The sequence below is a fragment of the Dermacentor albipictus genome, chromosome 4 (assembly GCF_038994185.2).
Source record: "Dermacentor albipictus isolate Rhodes 1998 colony chromosome 4, USDA_Dalb.pri_finalv2, whole genome shotgun sequence".
Taxonomy (NCBI): Eukaryota; Metazoa; Arthropoda; class Arachnida; order Ixodida; family Ixodidae; genus Dermacentor; species Dermacentor albipictus.
The window spans coordinates 41,401,947-41,418,848 of record NC_091824.1 but is presented as its reverse complement, the minus strand read 5'-3'; the positions used below and the strand labels follow the sequence as shown (position 1 = coordinate 41,418,848).

The 16,902-nt window shown below is 50.9% G+C and overlaps 1 protein-coding gene across 1 annotated transcript in view; it reads right to left on the bottom strand.

The window, feature by feature from the left end:
* The window catches only part of LOC135907159 (3-oxoacyl-[acyl-carrier-protein] reductase FabG-like), an 84,992-nt gene that overhangs the window by 28,563 nt on the left and 39,527 nt on the right, over positions 1-16,902 (bottom strand). The window contains exon 5 of the mRNA XM_070538054.1: positions 10,637-10,677. Coding sequence (XP_070394155.1) covers positions 10,637-10,677 — 41 coding nt within the window. The remainder of the gene's footprint in view (positions 1-10,636; positions 10,678-16,902) is intronic.

The window sequence follows — 16,902 nt, the reverse complement described above, 5'->3', positions numbered from 1 at the left end:
CGGAGAAACTGCCGTTGGCACACAGAGAAATACTGTCAGCGTCGTCAGGCTCGTCGACCGGGTAGCGAGACAGACAGTCGGCGTCCTTGTGTAGTCGGCCAGATTTATAGATGACAGAATACGAATATTCTTGGAGGCGCAAGGGCCAGCGACCAAGTCTTCCTGTGGGATCTTTCAGTGAGCATAACCAGCAAAGCGCGTGATGGTCTATGACAACGGAATAGGGTCGGCCATTTAAGTACGGGCGGAACTTCGCAACCGCCCAAACTAGGGCCATGCACTCAGGCTCAGTGATGGAATAGTTGCGCTCCGCGGGCGAGAGGAGCCTGCTGGCGTAAGTGATAACACGGTCGTGGCCGCGCTGGCGTTGTGCCAGTACTGCGCCAATTCTGTGACCGCTGGCATCAGTACGGACTTCGGTAGGCGCAGAAGGATTGAAATGGGCCAGAACGGGAGTCGTTGTGAGAAGGTTGATCAGAAGCGAGAATGCAGAGGCCTTATTATCGCCACACTGGAAAGAGGCGTCTTATTTCGAAAGCCCTGTTATTGGTCGTGCAATGGCGGCGAACTTTTTCACGGAACGGTGGAAGTACGAACGAAGGCCGATGAAGCTGCGCACAATCTTGACACACTTCGGAACCGGGAAGTGCATAACAGCATGGATCATGCCTGGGTACGGTTGCATTCCATTCGCGTCAACGAGATTTCCAAGGACGGTAATCTTGCGACGAGCGAATTGGCACTTTGATGCGTTGAGTTCCAGACCGGCTCGACGAAAAACGTTCAGCCCTGCTGAGAGGCGCTTGCGGTGGGTAGCAAACTTTGGGGAGAATACTATAACGTCGTCCAAGTAGCACACGCACGTGTACCATTTGAAACCGTGAAGAAGGGAGTCTATCATGCGTTCAAAAGTGGCAGGAGCGTTACATAGACCAAAAAGTGGCAGGAGCGTTACATAGACCAAACGGCATCACTTTAAATTGATAAAGACTATCGGGTGTTAAAAAAAGCAGTCTTCTCGCGGTCGAGATCGTCCACGGCAATCTGCCGGTAGCCGGCGCGAAGGTTAATAGAGGAGAAATAGCGAGCACCGTGGCGGCAGTCAAGGGCGTCATCAATCCGAGGTATGGGGTACACGTCCTTTTTGGTAACCTTGTTAAGGTGCCGATAATCCACGCAAAAGCGCCATGAGCCATCCTTCTTTTTTACCAGTACAACAGGTGACGCCCATGGACTACACGACGCTTCAATATTGTTCTTGGCAAGCATTTTGCGAACTTCGGCGTGAATAACTTGAAGCTCAGCCGGTTACACTCGATAAGGGCGGCGATGATTAGGAGGGGCATCGCCGGTATTAATGCGATGTTTAACAGCTGTAGTTGAGGCCAAAGGACGATCGTTAAAGTAAAAAAAAATATCGCGGTAGGAAAACACAACGCGGTAGAGCTCACAAGCATGCTCGGACGGCATGTCGGGCGCATGATTTTCTGTACGTCGGCGATGGTACAAGTTGCCCACTGCGATGGTAGATGGGGATCGGCCGAATTGTCGTCTACTGCCATAGATGCTACTGAGTGATTCTCGAATGAGCAAAGCTGGGCCAGAGACATCCGGCGTGGCAGTACTTGTGTCGTAAAGCCAAAATTTATCACTGGCAGGCAGACGCAATTCGCCGTATTAGATAAAACTGTATGTGGTACTTTGATCCCGTGTGTAAGGAGGATGTCTTCCATAGGAGCCGCGATGTAGCGACCGTCGGGGACGGGTGGGGGTTGACACTAAGTCAACGTAAGTGAGCGCCGAAGGTGGCAAGCGAACGAAATCGACGGAACTAAGGCGACTGGGGTGTGGTTCAGCGGGATCTAGAACAGGCAGGTCAAGGCGGAGAGTACTGGTGGAACTGGTGGAGAGTAGAATGTGCGGAGTGGAAGTAAAAGCCGAGGATGATGTCGTGGGGACAGTTGGCGATGATAGTGAATAGCGCGATAGTGGAGAGATCGGCAAATGAGACGTGGGTGACACACCTACCAATTACGGAGGCTGTTCCGCCATCGGCGACACGGACAACAGGCGTCGTGGCGGGCGTGAATATTTTGTTGAGCTGGTTACGAAGGTCAGCGCTCATTACCGACAAATGCGCCCCAGTGTCTGTAAGAGCAGACACAGAAACACCGTCGACTTGCACGTCAAGAAGGTTCAGATGAGTGGGCAACGGCAGTAGAGGATTTGGCGGCGTAGAGAGCAATGCAGCGTCACCTCGAGGCGCCGCATCATCTAGTTTTCCGGCAGGTAGTGGCGTCCAAAGGGAGTCGGCGAATAGGAGCGACGGGGCTGGGGAGAGCGAGATTGTCGTCGTTGTGGCAAAGACGAACGAGAATAGGGGCGGTTCGGCGCAGGGTAATCAGTGTCGGCATTATCGGAGCGTGCAGCATAGGGACGAGAAGGGCCACCTAGGGGGCGAGAGTAGGCAGTATAGGTAGACCGGGTCGAGGACCTCCAACGTCTGCGACAGTACCGAGAAATGTGCCCGATTCGATGGCAGTGAGAAGAAATGGGCTTGCCGTCAGCAGTGCGCCATTCAGATGGGTTGCGGAAATGTGGTGGGTAAGAAGATGCGGGACGGGGCGGAATCGAAGAAGCCGGGTGGGCATCAGTGCGATAGGCTGAGCAGATGGTGTGAAGACCCAAGTTTTCGAACTCCTGGCGGACAACTGCCTGGATCAGGGAAACCGTGACTGCAGGTGCATTGGTGTGGCTGTAGTCAACGGCAACGGGATTGGCGGCCTCGATCTCACGCCGGACGATCGGGGTAACATCGCCAGTGTTGTTGGGAATGAGGAGCGTCGGCACAGGAACATGTCGCTGGGGTGTTGGGCAGACGGGCAAACTGCTGGTCAATATGTCTGCCTTTATCGAGTTCCAGGTGGCGGCAATCTTTTATAACTGCATCCACTGCCACCGCGTTGTTGAAAACGAGCAAGTTGAAGGCGTCATCGGCAATGCCTTTGAGGATGTGGGAAACGTTGTCTGACTCAGTCATGTGAGCGTCAACTTTGCGGTACATAGCCAAGACGTCCTGAATGTACGTGATATGGGGCTCTGTTGACGTCTGCACACGGCCAGAAAGCGCCTTCTGCGCGGCAACTTGGTGACCGTAGGGGTTTCCGAACAAGTCTCGGAGCATTTGCTTAAAGGAATCCCAACTGGTGAGCTCATCTTCGTGCGTGCGAAGCAAAACTCAAGGTGTGCCACCGAGGTAAAAGACTACTTTGTTGAGCATGAACGTACGGTCCCACCGGTAATTGCGGCTCACGTGTTCGTACAGGTTGATCCAGTCCTCGACGTCTTCCCCATCTTTCCCCAAGAATACGCCAGGATCACGGGGAGCAGGGACAGTGATGTAGGCCGTTGAAGTGGCAGCAGGTGTGGGAGCCGGCGGAGTCGAGTTGTCGTCGTCGGGAGCCATGAAAGAAGGCTCGACGTACTGTCCACTGCGAAGCTCCGTGACGAGGTACAGGGAACGTCCACCTCCACCAGATATGTTACGTAGGAAGACGCACACGAAAAGCTATATACAAGCATATTTACAGGGTAATTCGCCACACTTGTGCAAGAGGCAACAGCCCGCGGTAGCCTCTAATCGTCGTCGTCGTCTTCACACTGCTCGCTTCTTCGTGATTGCAAATACTGTTCCGTAGTATCATTTTCATGACTTCATGTACTACGTCGGTGATGTGATAAAATTAGTATATGTGGTCAATGAGTACTTATATGAGTAAATCAATGTAATAAATGAATAGAAGTCTTCAAGTGGCCTGTGATTATTTCGCGCACTTTAACCCTTCAACACCCGATATCTTTCGCAAAGCAGCGTACAATATTTGCCAAAATGTTTTCCATCAAAATACTGACACAGTGATGTGGGGCTCCCGCACCGCGGGATGGCACGCGCAAAGGTTGGCGCCATGAAAGACGATGAAACGTGTAGGCTGCACGCTCTTCTGGCCCGCCATTAAATAGAAGCGTCTACTTTGCAAGATTCCGGCTCCAATCTACGTTACATTTTTCTGGCGGAGGTGCGGGGTACGTGCGACCACTCCCAAATTCAACGCCTTCTACAAGCCCAGTAAGAAATGCGGCTGAGCTGACTCCTGTTCACGTACGGACAAGCCGTCTACTTCAAGGACTGCCACCTGAGCACCAGTCTCTACCCAGTTGAATCAGAAGGATGAGTACATCGGTTCCGTCTTACATCGGAGTACATCGGAACCGCACAAGTACATCGGAACCGCACAGACCGAGGTTCCCCTTAACCAGCCGCTAATCCCCATGTCCTTCCATGGGGACACCTTCGAGGATGTTGAGGACAGGCTCGATCACTTTGACCGTTTCGTAGAATTCAACGAATGGACTCCACAGCGCAATCTATGCAACGCATACTTTGCCCTCGACGTCTATGCACGGACATAGTTTGAGAACGGTGAGGTGGCCCTATCGACATGGGAGGAATTCCGATGGCAGCTAATCGGCACATACGCCAGCCTCGATAGAAAGGAGCGAGCTGAATCTGCAATTAAGGTGAGAGTATAGAGGCCGAACGAAATCGTCGCAATGTTTGTCGAAGATATGTGCCAATTTACCGGCCCGCGGATCCGACCATGCCGGAAGAAACGAAGCTCAGGAACTTAATGCGTGGTGTCAAGCAAGAGCTATTCGGTGGCGTATTACGCAACCCACCAAAGACCGTTGCAGAGTTTCTTGTGCAAGCCATATCAAGGGAAAAGGGACTGCAGCAACGAACAAGGCGATACAACCGCGACCTGTCAACCCTATCGCGTGACCCTCTCGCTATACCCTTGGACAATACCGACGCATTGAGGAAGCTCATTAGGCTTGTTGTTCGAGAAGAGCTCCGAAAGCTTCAGGTGCCTCCGGCATTGGTACAGCGACTCGCTCTGGCTGAGGTCGTCCGTGAGGAAATCAGACAGGCAGTCCAAGTCCCAGAGCGAAGCGAGACACTACAGCATGAGGTATGGCAGCCACAGCCTCACATGTCGTATGCGGAAGCTGCGCGAAGTTCGTAGTCTCCGATTTTTCACGGTGCGAGCGACGTCCCCGACTTTCACAGCGTGCGCGACGTTGAACAAGCAACTGCCGACTTCGGGCCTCGCCGCACGCCATTCATGGCTGAAACACGACCACCCCGCAAGGGCGACGTATGGCGCACTGCAGACAGGAGGTCCTTGTGTTTTCATTGCGGTGAAGCCGATCATTTCTACTGGGCGTGTCCTTACTGCCGAGCTGGGCTCCGTGGATTTTCACTGAATGCGCCGTGCCCGCGAAATGGTGAACTCCCCTTGGAGATAGAGGCCTACCTCGTAGACGCCACAACTTCGTTTGCCCCATGACTCCGTGACCCCCGGTCACCATCACCCGCCCGAAACAGGTCTTCCAACCCCCTCTTAACGCCGAGCACAACAAGGCGTCGCTCACCCAGCCCTGCTTCCCGGGAAAACTGAGCCCAGTGACCTGCGGAGGTGAGGTCGCTAAAGTTGCGAAGGTTGAAGATCGTCCAGTACGACGGCCGCGATGTGATGTGATTGAGACACAGAGAAAGCAGTGTAGTTTGGTGTCAGTATCTTGCGACGTACCAGTCACCATAGATGACCACGAAGTCAAGGCGTTAATTGGCACGGGTGCGGACACGTCTGTTATGAGCCAGCATCTCGCGCGTATACTGAACAAAGTTTCGACGCAATGGGCCGGAACTCAGATTCGTACTGCAGGAGGGAACCTGATAACTCCAATGGGCCGGTGCACGGCACGAGTCGACATTCGGGGCTTTACGTACATCGGCGACTTCGTCATTCTTCCTGAATGTTTAAATAAACTTATACTAGGCATGGATTTCCTTCAGGCGAACGGTACCATCATCGACCTGTAAGAGTCTAGAGTCAGCTTTGCTGCTACAAACCATAGTGAACAGTAATGGTGAAGTCGCGCTTCCCGCAGCTGACAATCACGTCACGTTGCCACCCAAGAGCAGCGTGCTTACCCTTGTCCGATGCGACATGGAGGACGACGCTGAAGGAATTACTGGGGCAAATATCCCCCTGCTTCTTGAGAGCCATATTTGCGTAGCCAGAGGGCTTCTTCAGGTGCGAAACCAATGTTCGGTTGTCTTGCTAACAAGCTTTAGCAACGAGTGTCGGCATGTACTGCGAGGAACGACAATCGCATTTCTTCGCAAAATCATTGATGTTACTGACATTGCCACATTGAAAATCGCAGTGTCTGAGCAATAGAAACTACCCAGCCAAAAGAACGTATTCTCGTTAACGCTGCTCTGCCAGACCATCAGAAAGACCGTCTATTGTGTCTCATGAATTAATTTGCGGACTGTTTTTCAATGTCCTCCAAAGTATGGCACACGTCCATCACAAAGCACCGCATTATTACGGACGAGTCCACACATCCTGTTCGTCAGCATCCTTACAGAATGTCTCCAGTGGAAAGCGAAGCGATCAAGCATCAGGTGAACGAGATGCTCCAAGACGACGTGATCCAGCCGTCCACAAGCCCGTGGGCCTCCCCTGTAGTGTTAGCCATAAAGACAGACGACACACTACGCTTCCGCGCAGATTACAGGAAGTTGAACCGTGTCACCAAGTGCGATGTTTATCCATTTCCACACATCGACGACGCGTTGGATCGTCTACAACATGCAAAGTTTTTTTCTTCGTTGGATCTTGCATCAGGGTACTGGCAAATCGAAGTTGATGAACAGAACCTGACGGGCTTTATGAGTTCAAAATTCTCCCCTTCAGTCTTTGTTCCACAACTACCACCTTTCAGCGGATGACGGAAACCGTGCTTGCTGAACTCAAACGGCCAACCTGCCTCGTATACTTGGACGACGTCGTCGTGTTCTCGAGCACGTTTGACGAAGACCTCGCACGACTCGACAGTGTCCTCGCTTCGATCCGTACTGCCGGCCTTACCATCAAGCCTGAAAAATGCTACTTCGGGTTCCAAGAGCTCAAATTTCTTGGCCATATGTCATTGGTCCTACAGGCGTCCGACCAGACGCCGACAAGTTAGCTGCCGTCGCCGAGTTCTCACCGCCCACAGACAAGAATTATTGTGCGCTTATTATAGGCGCTTCGTCGAGGGATTCTCCAGAATTGCTGAGCCTCTGACATGGCTTACACGCGACCATGTGCCTTTCATTTTGGCGGTCGAGCCGCAGCCGTCGTTCATTGATTGTCCAAGCGTTTGCAAGCGGTCCCAATACTTGCTCATTTCGACGAAGACGCTGAAATTCATACTGACGCCAGCAATGCGGGTGTCGGCGCATTTCTTGTACAGTGGCAAGCTGGTTGTGGCTTATTACCATTGCTTATGCAAGCCGCAGTCTCACAAAGGCTGACAAAAACAACTCAACCACTGAAAAAGAATGCTTAGTGGTTGTGTGGGCAATCAGTAAATTCCGGCCCTACTTGTACGGTAGACCGTTTAAGGCTGTCAGCGATCACCACGCCCTTTGCTGGCTTGCCAACATCAAAGATCCTTCAGGCATTCTAGCCCGTTGGAGCCTGCGCGTAAAAGAGTACAACATTACAATTGTCTACCGATATGGAAGGAGGCACAGCAACGCTGACTGTTTGTCACGCGCAGCACTCCCTACGACGTCATCGGACCCTGATCATGACTTTCCATTTGTCGGCGTTATCGGTGCCATCAAGATAGCTGAGCACCAGTACGCTGACCCTGAGCTGCTGCCGCTGATCGAGCACCTTCAAGGAGTTGAAGGTTTTTTACCCCGCTCGCTCGTGCGCGGCTTATCATCGTACTATTTGCACAACAACGTCCTTGACAGGAAAAAGTGCGGAAGCGGTCCAAATACCTCCTTGTCGTGCCGTCGGCGCTGCCCCAAGGCATTTTGCAAGCCTGCCATGATGAGCCATGCGCGGGACACCTGGGTTTCACTGAGACATTATCAAGGATACGACAGAAGTATTACTGACTCCGGCTTATTTCTTCTGTGAAACGGTACGTGAAGATGTGCCACGATTAAACCACCAGTTAAACCAGCTGGCTTTCTCCACCCGGTGTATCCCTTTCAAGCACCGTTCCAACAAATAGGAATGGATCTATTTGGGCCATTCTCAGTGACCTCTTCGCGCAACAGATGGATAGTCGTCGCTACCGACTACTGAACCCGGTACGCCGAAACCGAAGCTATTCCGCAGGCGAACTCGTATGAAGCGGCCAAGTTCTTTGTACGCCACATCGTCCTACGACATGGCGCACCATCTGTTGTCATCGCCGACCGTGGTGCAACGTTTACAGCCGAACTTATGCACGACGTTCTCCAGCTGACGCAGAGCTCTCACCGCAACAGCACTTCGCATCACCCTCAAACCAATGGATTAAGGGAATGTCAGAACAGGACGCTGGCTGATATGCTCTTCATGTATGTCGACGTAGAGCACAAGACATGAGGCAAGAATTTACCCTGTGTGACTTTCGCGTATAACACTGCTGTACAGGAGACTACACACTTTACGCCGTTAGAACTTGTGTACGGGCGTCACGTCACGTCAACAATTGACGCCATGCTACCTCTGGCTGATAATGACCCGACCAGAGAACATGTGGAAGAGTTCGTACAAAGAGCTGAAGAAGCACGCCAGCTTGCTCGGCATCGTATGCGGAGTCAGCAGCATACCGACACCCTTCGATACAACCAGGGTCGACGCGACGTCCATAACCATACCGGCGCCTTCGCGTGGGTCTGGACGCCGATCCGCCACTGTGAACTTTTGGAAAAGTTGTTCCGCCGGCATTTTTGGTCCCTACAAGGTTATACGCCGCCTCAGTGACGTGACCTACGAAGCCTTCCCTTGCACTTCGGACCCCGGTTCGCTCCGTCGTCGTCCTCGCGCTCAAGGTGTTCATGTAGTGCGCATAAAACCCTACGATGCGTGAGTCCTAATACTGAACGTGAACCCTACTACGTGAACGCAGAGATGCACCTGAGGAGCTCCATCTCTTGTAGTCGCTGAAAGAACTTTTTGACGTGACCGAGATGGTCGCGTTTCGCATGGGGGACAATTGACACAGTGGCGAGGGGCTCCCGCACCGCGGGGCGGGGCGCGCGAAAGTCGGCGCCATAAAGGACGATGAAGCGTGCAGGCTGCACGCTCTTCTTCTCGCCCGCCATTAAAGATAAGCATCTATTTGTAAGATTCCGGCTTCAATCTACGTTACAATGTTTCACGCTAGATCCTGATGTGGAAAACATGTGTAATGCATGCAAGAATTCATTTTATATTTTCATGAATCAGTTACGGGGAAGAACACAGCCACAAGCCTGTGAGTAACTTAAGTTTTTATAGGGCATGCCCACAAAAGCGAATTACACTCAACGTACAACGGTAGCGACGAACACAACCGACGATCGTCGGAATCTCATCAGCGGTTCAATTGCGTGGGTTTTTATACACCACTCCTCGAAGGTCCTAGTGTAATTGGTTTTGCCCGTGTGGTTTCCATAAACTAATATACAATTTGTGTCGTGCGTGCAATGTAATAATTCACGATTCCACTAGGACATGCGCAACAGATGGAATGAAAAATATAATTCTCGTAAAATCTATTTCATGCAGGCGCTTCTTGCGCAGAGCGATAATGTTTAATATTTGCTCTTTCTTGAAAAGCGATCACAGGACAAACATAAAAAAGCACACGTGTCAATATATATCCTAAATGATAATGAATGGCAACTGTTTTAAACAACAGGCTGTCCTTAAACACACATGTAACCTAGGCTCGTGCTTAATCAGCCGAACAGGTGATAGCAACAGGAATCGAAAGCATTGAAGAATATGTTCAAGCACTGAAACTAGAACGCCTGCTGAAGAACAAGTTGGCGATCACGGCTCGTCTCCAAGAAAGCAATGCAGCAGCTGCACGTTATTGGTGAGTATTGCTCGTCTCTGATGATATTTGCCCAAACAGAACGGGAGAGCACAGCTCGCGTATAGTAGTAAAGAGTTTCAACTCTGCCCTCACATCACTCCTAACAAGTCCTGCACTCCTCGAACTTTAAACTCGATACATCGAATAGTCAGTCTTCCGGTACACTAGGAGGGCTTGCATAAAACCCTTTCAAGCGATGGTGCGTTTAAACATTTCGCTGTTATAGCCCTTCAGCAACAGTAAGGTCCGGGGAGTTCATGACTGTTATACTTATGCACGATATGCTCATGCCAATCGGGAATGAGATACGTAAATTATCTACTTCCTAAATTCCCATTTAACTCAGCTGCTGGTATTCCAGTGATACTTGGCATCTCGCCATTCGCGCATCGCCTCTAGTGGTGCATTTCCCCTTTTGTGGTACCAGCCTTTTGCTTACTTTTTGTATGGCTCTCAATGTGGAACAAGTTTCATGAAAACTTGGGCTCGTTGAAAAGTAAAAATTGAGGAGCAACTACTTAGAAAACGCACGTTGCCCAAGTTTTGTTCTTATACAGTCCTGTAACGAAGCCATTTCCCTGGTTTCATATCCCAAAACAATGCCTTAAGAAAATTTAGGGAAGCCAGAAACTTTTTGATAAGCAGTACTCACCATAATTAGCGCTGCACAGCTGGAAACGTTGACAATGGTGCCTATAACGTAAGAATTGTTAAGAAACTGTTTAGTACATGGGAAACATGTAATACCTATGAAATCGTGTGAAACACGTAATCTTTTGTGACATGTCTACAATATGGATGGGTGATGAGAATAAGAAGAATCAAAAACAAAAGGACAGTTTCGAACGAGAATTTAGCATGTTGGTAGTATGTTTGGCCACCAGGCCTGCCTGGCATGACAAGCAAAAATATTTCTCCCTCGCATTTATCGAATCAAGACGAGGACCCACTGAAAACTGAGAGGGTTGTGCGCTACGTATTCTGAAACGCACTTTGACCAAGCATGGTGAGGTAGAAGTACAATCTCTTCAACACAAACCAGGTGAGAAGAAGCATGTCAATGAATGAAGTTATTACAAGAGGTCACTGGTGGAGGAGGAGGGACGCAAGGAGGAGACGTAGGCGCGCCGAGATCACGAATCGAGGACCGAAATTGGGAGACTGGTTTAGGGGGCTTCGATATGACAAGTTAGAACTACAGATTGTGAGGTGGAAAGAGGAAGCAGAAGAGTATTGGTTTGTGCTCTATCCTTAGGTGATTTTGTAGGGTCTGAGCAGACGTTCCTTTTTCTGTTCTGTCACACTGTCCTCCAGGATGCCAATCGCAGGCCCAAAAATTGGGATGACAGATTGCCTTTTATAACATGCGCCAGAACACTATAAAGCATGAAACTTCAGACTGCAGCCCCTTCTAACTTCTTTATGTCAGACGACCCCGCAAATTTCTGGACATCATTCTGCGTTTTACCCCTTATGAGGAGTCTTCTGTTTGCATATTTATGTGCAATACTGCTAACCCCAATGATAGGGGTTGTGGCAGACTGGTACGAGCAACATGAGACATACATCAGAAATATACAACTCCGACTTGTGATGCAAGCTATATATATATATATATATATATATATTGTTACGGTTAAAGTTAAACAGGCTTTATTTAAGGACTGAGATTGATGGCGAAGTAAAGATGGCGTCCCGAGGCTGCACACGCATGCACACGCTAACGTCTTCTTCTTCTTCTCCTCGCCCGGCTCATGCCGTAGCAATCCCCGGTTGCCAGACGAAGCCCGCTGGGCAAGTCCAAATCACTCGGAAAGCGTAGGGTGAAACCGCTTAAGACGGGCAGCATGTACTAACTGGGTCCGGCTAGACCGACGACCAGCCGACGTCAAGCGTGCCACCACGTACGTCAAGTCACTCAAGCGATCTACAATGACGAATGGGCCCGTGTACTGGGGTAAAAACTTTTCGCATAAGCCACGTTTACGTTGCGGAGTCCACAACCACACAAAGTCTCCTTTGGAGTACGAGACAAACTGATGTCGGCTGTCATAGCGCTCTTTCGATCGGTCTTGCGATGCCACAGTGCGAAGACGAGCGATACGCCTGGCTTCTTCGGCAAGACAAAGCGTCTTGGCAACAGAGTACTCGCTGTGAAAGTCAAACGGTAGTATAGTGTCAATGCAGCTTAGCGGTGAACGTGCGTAAAGGAGATAAAAAGGACTGTAATCGGTCGTCTCATGCTTTGCAGTATTATAAGCATAGGTGATGAAGGGGAGTACGTCATCCCAGTCCTTGTGATCGGAAGATACGTACATGGCCAGCATGTTAGTTAGAGTTCTGTTCATACGTTCCACGAGCCCATTTGTCTGAGGGTGATAAGGCGTTGAATGACGGAACTGCGAACTGCAGAGACGAAGCAGTTCTTCTACGGCGTCCGCAACGAACTGACGACCGCGATCGCTAATGATGACACGGGGGGGACCATGTCGAAGAATAATGAATCGAAGCAAAAACGTCGCAACGGACGCAGCTGTTGAAGATGGTACGGCCGCCGTTTCCGCGTAACGGGTCAGATGGTCGACACATACGATCACCCATCGGTTGTCGTTAGATGATCGGGGAAATGGGCCCAGAAGATCGATACCCACTTGTTCAAATGGCAGGCAAGGTGGCGGCAGAGGTTGGAGAAGACCTGGCGGAGCGGTCGTAGGGCGCTTGTAGCGTTGACATTGTTCGCAACTGGCGACGTAGTGCTTGACTGTGGCCCGCATTTTGGGCCAGTAAAAACGCTCCTGTGTCCGGTTCAAAGTTCTTACGAATCCTAGATGACCAGAGGTTACATCGTTGTGCATGGCTCTCAGTATGTCCGTTCGCAGACTTTGCGGCACCACCAGAAGGAAGCGTGCTCCTTTAACAGCATAATTGGTCTTGTAAAGCAGGCCGTCACGGACACAAAATCGACCGGTGGCTCCAGGACGCGATGCGGCTACAAATAGAGGTTCCAAACTAATATCATTTTCCTGCTCTGCTTTGAAAGTCATCGAATCTGGGAATGTAGAAGAAATGGGAGCAAAACAGTCATCAAAATTGTCTTCGTCACACTCCGTCGTCGTCAGAGGAAGGCGGGAGAGACAGTCCGCATCTGCGTGGCGACGCCCGGACTTGTAGGAAATAACGAAGTCGTACTCCTGCAGTCGAAGAGCCCAACGTGCCAGTCGTCCACTCGGGTCACGGAGATTCACCAACCAGCACAACGCGTGGTGGTCAGTAATGACAGTGAACGGGCGTCCATAGATATAGGGTCGAAATTTGTGGACAGCGAAAACAGCTGCCAAGCATTCTTGTTCAGTCACAGTGTAATTGCGTTCCGCCTTAGTCAAAGAGCGACTAGCATAAGCCACAACGTGTTCAGCTCCTTGATGACGTTGCACAAGTACGGCACCGATGCCGATGCCACTGGCATCAGCGTGCACTTCCGTAGGTGCGGATGCATCGAAGTGACGCAATATGGGCCCTGACGTTAGCAGAAATTTTAGCTGGCGGAACGCGTCGTCGCAAGCCGATGTCCAGTTGAAAGGGACGGCTTTTTGGAGAAGACATGTTAGGGGGTACACCACGTCGGCGAATCTTGGGACGAAGCGACGAAAATACGAGCACAGGCCCAAGAAACTTCTCAACTCCCGCACTGACTTCGGTGCTTCGAAGGAGCTGACTGCCTCAATCTTCCGTGGATCTGGCCTCACACCGTTTTTGTCGACCAGATGCCCAAGTACTAACGTCTCGGTTTCCCCGAAACGACATTTCTTGGAATTTAGGATCAAGCCGGCTTGTTTGACACAATCCAGAACAAGACTGAGACGGCTGTTATGCTCACCCAATGTGCTGCCAAAAATCACCACATCGTCGAGGTAGCACAAACAAATTTCCCGTTTAAGTCCTCGGAGGACAGTATCCATGAATCGTTCGAATGTTGCTGGCGCGTCACAAAGGCCGAACGGCATAACGTTAAATTCATAAAGACCGTCTGGTGTCACGAAGGCCGTTTTCTCCTTATCGTCTGGGTGCATGGGTATCTGCCAATACCCTGATCGCAAATCCAGTGATGAAAAGTAGGCAGCGGAATGTAAACAATCGATGACATCATCAATTCTAGGAAGTGGATACACATCCTTTTTGGTGACCGCATTCAGTTTCCTGTAATCGACGCAAAACCGCCACGATCCATCCTTCTTCTTTACTAAGATCACTGGTGCTGCCCACGGACTAGAAGACTCTTGAACGACGTTATTCCGCAGCATGTCTTTCACCTGTTCAGCAATAACTGTCCTCTCGGTTGAAGAAACGCGGTAAGGCTTTTGCCGAATGGGGTGCGCAGATCCGGTGTCAATTCTGTGGCGAGCACGAGAACGCGGGAGTGAAGCCTGCTTGTCGCCTTGTGTGAAATCGAACACAGAAAGATGTGCCCACAATACTTGTGCGAGAGCGCGGCGCTCATGTGAGGGCAGTGCCTTGTTGATCATTCGTAGGATCTGCTCTTCAGAAATGTTTCATTGGGGATCGCTAGTATGAGACTGCTCCTCCTCGCTTAGAACTGTAATGGAGCTATAAGTAATCTTGTCAAATTCAGCAAGCTTCATATCACGCGGGAGAACGGCAGGGACGCAAGAACAATTGAAAGCCCACAAATTTGAGACGCCATTCACTACTCTCACGACAGAGCGTGGCACGAGTACATCTTTCTTTGCGCAGCTCGACGTAAGTGGCTGGACTTGCGCGTCAAACGATGAAAGGTCGGCAGCAGTGAAGTTGACAGGGACACGTGACAGCGACCAAGGCGGTACCAGCAAATTCTTCGAAACAACACAATAGTTTTTCACTGGTAAGGATGTGTCGGCAAGGGTGGCGAGAAGTGCGCTATTCAAAGTAATTTCGCCTGTGCCACAGTTAACAGATGCACCACAATCCTGAAGAAAGTCAATCCCGAGAATTACGTCATGAGTGCACCGCGGTAATACGAGGAATTCTGTTTTAAGGTCTTCTCCTCCGAACAAAACACTTGCAACACAGATACCAAGGGGCACTAGGCACTCTCCACTGACACCACGAAACGTCACATCACCATTCCACGGGAACATAACTTTCCGACTCAGCCTCTCCTTGAAAGTCACACTCATGACGGAAACGGTAGCACCAGTATCCACTAATGCTGTTGCAGGTATACTATCAATTAACACACGCACTTTGTTCTTCACCATCATAATAGGCAGAGGAGTATTTCGCAGAGACGCAGACGGTCCGGCGACCTTACCTACATCGGTCGCGCCGGCTAGTTTCCCGACGGCGGAGGTGACGCAGCACGTCGCCGTGGTGACGGTGAACGGCGTGGGCGACTGGTTGGGGGCGTCAGGCTGCGGTCCGAAGCTGGCGAGCCACTCCTTCTACTATATTGGCGGAAGGTATTCCGGGGTGGCGCGCCTGTGGTGTTTGCACCATCAGGGTCTGTCGGCCAACGGTCGTCACAACTGTCACGTTCAAAATTAGGCCAAGTTGGTGGTGGGCCATATCTTGTCTGTCGGCGCCGGCGACAAAAACGAGCAATGTGCCCTGAGGCGCCACAGCTGTAACACACAGGCGATGCGCGACCGACGTTGTAAGCCTCGGGGTCAACCCTGGGACGCTGCGAATAATAAATGCGATCTTCCGAATTCCGATTCGTGGTGGTAGCTCGACGAGTTCGTTGATCGTGCGTCACGTCGTCGGGAAAGGTACGCCGGTGCTGTCGCAGCTGATCGACTCGACACTCTGCAACGCCTGGCATGGCAGACAATGCGGACACAGCAGATGCATGTTCTTGAGGTTGGTTGGGAGCCCACCCAAGCTGTTCGACATCCGCCCCTTTGTTGTGTCTTTCAAGTTCTTCGCGAACAATTTGCCTTATCGTTGCCGCAAGGTCAAATTGAAAACTGTAGTCATTGTCTTCAACGCTTGCCACCGTTGCGACATTTGCTAACCTGCCGAACTTAGGCGTGATACGGCGCAGCTTCAAGGCCTCAAATGTGCGGCAATGCTTGATGAGGTCGGCGACCGAGGCGAGACTCTCCTTGCCGATTAAATAATTGTACACATTCTCGGCTATGCCTTTGAGAAGGTGTCCAACCTTGTCCTCTTCGGACATTCGAGGATTGACCGTTCTGCAAAGCTTCAGGATTGCTTCAATGTACGTGGTACAGGTCTCACCTGGGACTTGAGCGCGCTGCAGCAATGTCTGCTCCGCCCGCTTCCTCTTCGTGGTGGAATCGCCGAAGCATTCGGTAAGGTGAGTCACGAAGCTGTCCCACGTTGTGCAGATATCTTCATGGTTCTCGAACCACACTAGCGCAGTGTCTGTGAGGAACAGAACCACATTGTCGAGCTGAGCCGTGGAATTCCAGCCGTTGTACTTGCTCACACGCTTGTAGTGGGTGAGCCATTCCTCCACGTCCTCGCCGAATTTTCCTGAGAAAGGGCGGGGCTCCATCTGATGCATCCAGGCGCCGGTTGTTCGCACTGGAGCTGCCAGAGAAGGTTGTTGGTCACCGCTGTGGGACATCGGGATCTCAAGTGGTGTTGGGGGCAGTCGAGCGAGGCGTCGGCTCCGGCGTGGTACTTACTGCAGCAGCTCCGTCGTCTTGGTCGAAGTACCCCGCACCTCCACCACAAAACTGTTACGGTTAAAGTTAAACAGGCTTTATTTAAGGACCGAGATTGATGGCGAAGTAAAGATGGCGTCCCGAGGCTGCACACGCATGCACACGCTAACGTCTTCTTCTTCTTCTCCTCGCCCGGCTCATGCCGTAGCAATATATATATATATATATATATATATATATATATATATATATATATATATATATATATATATGTATTAGGAAGGCA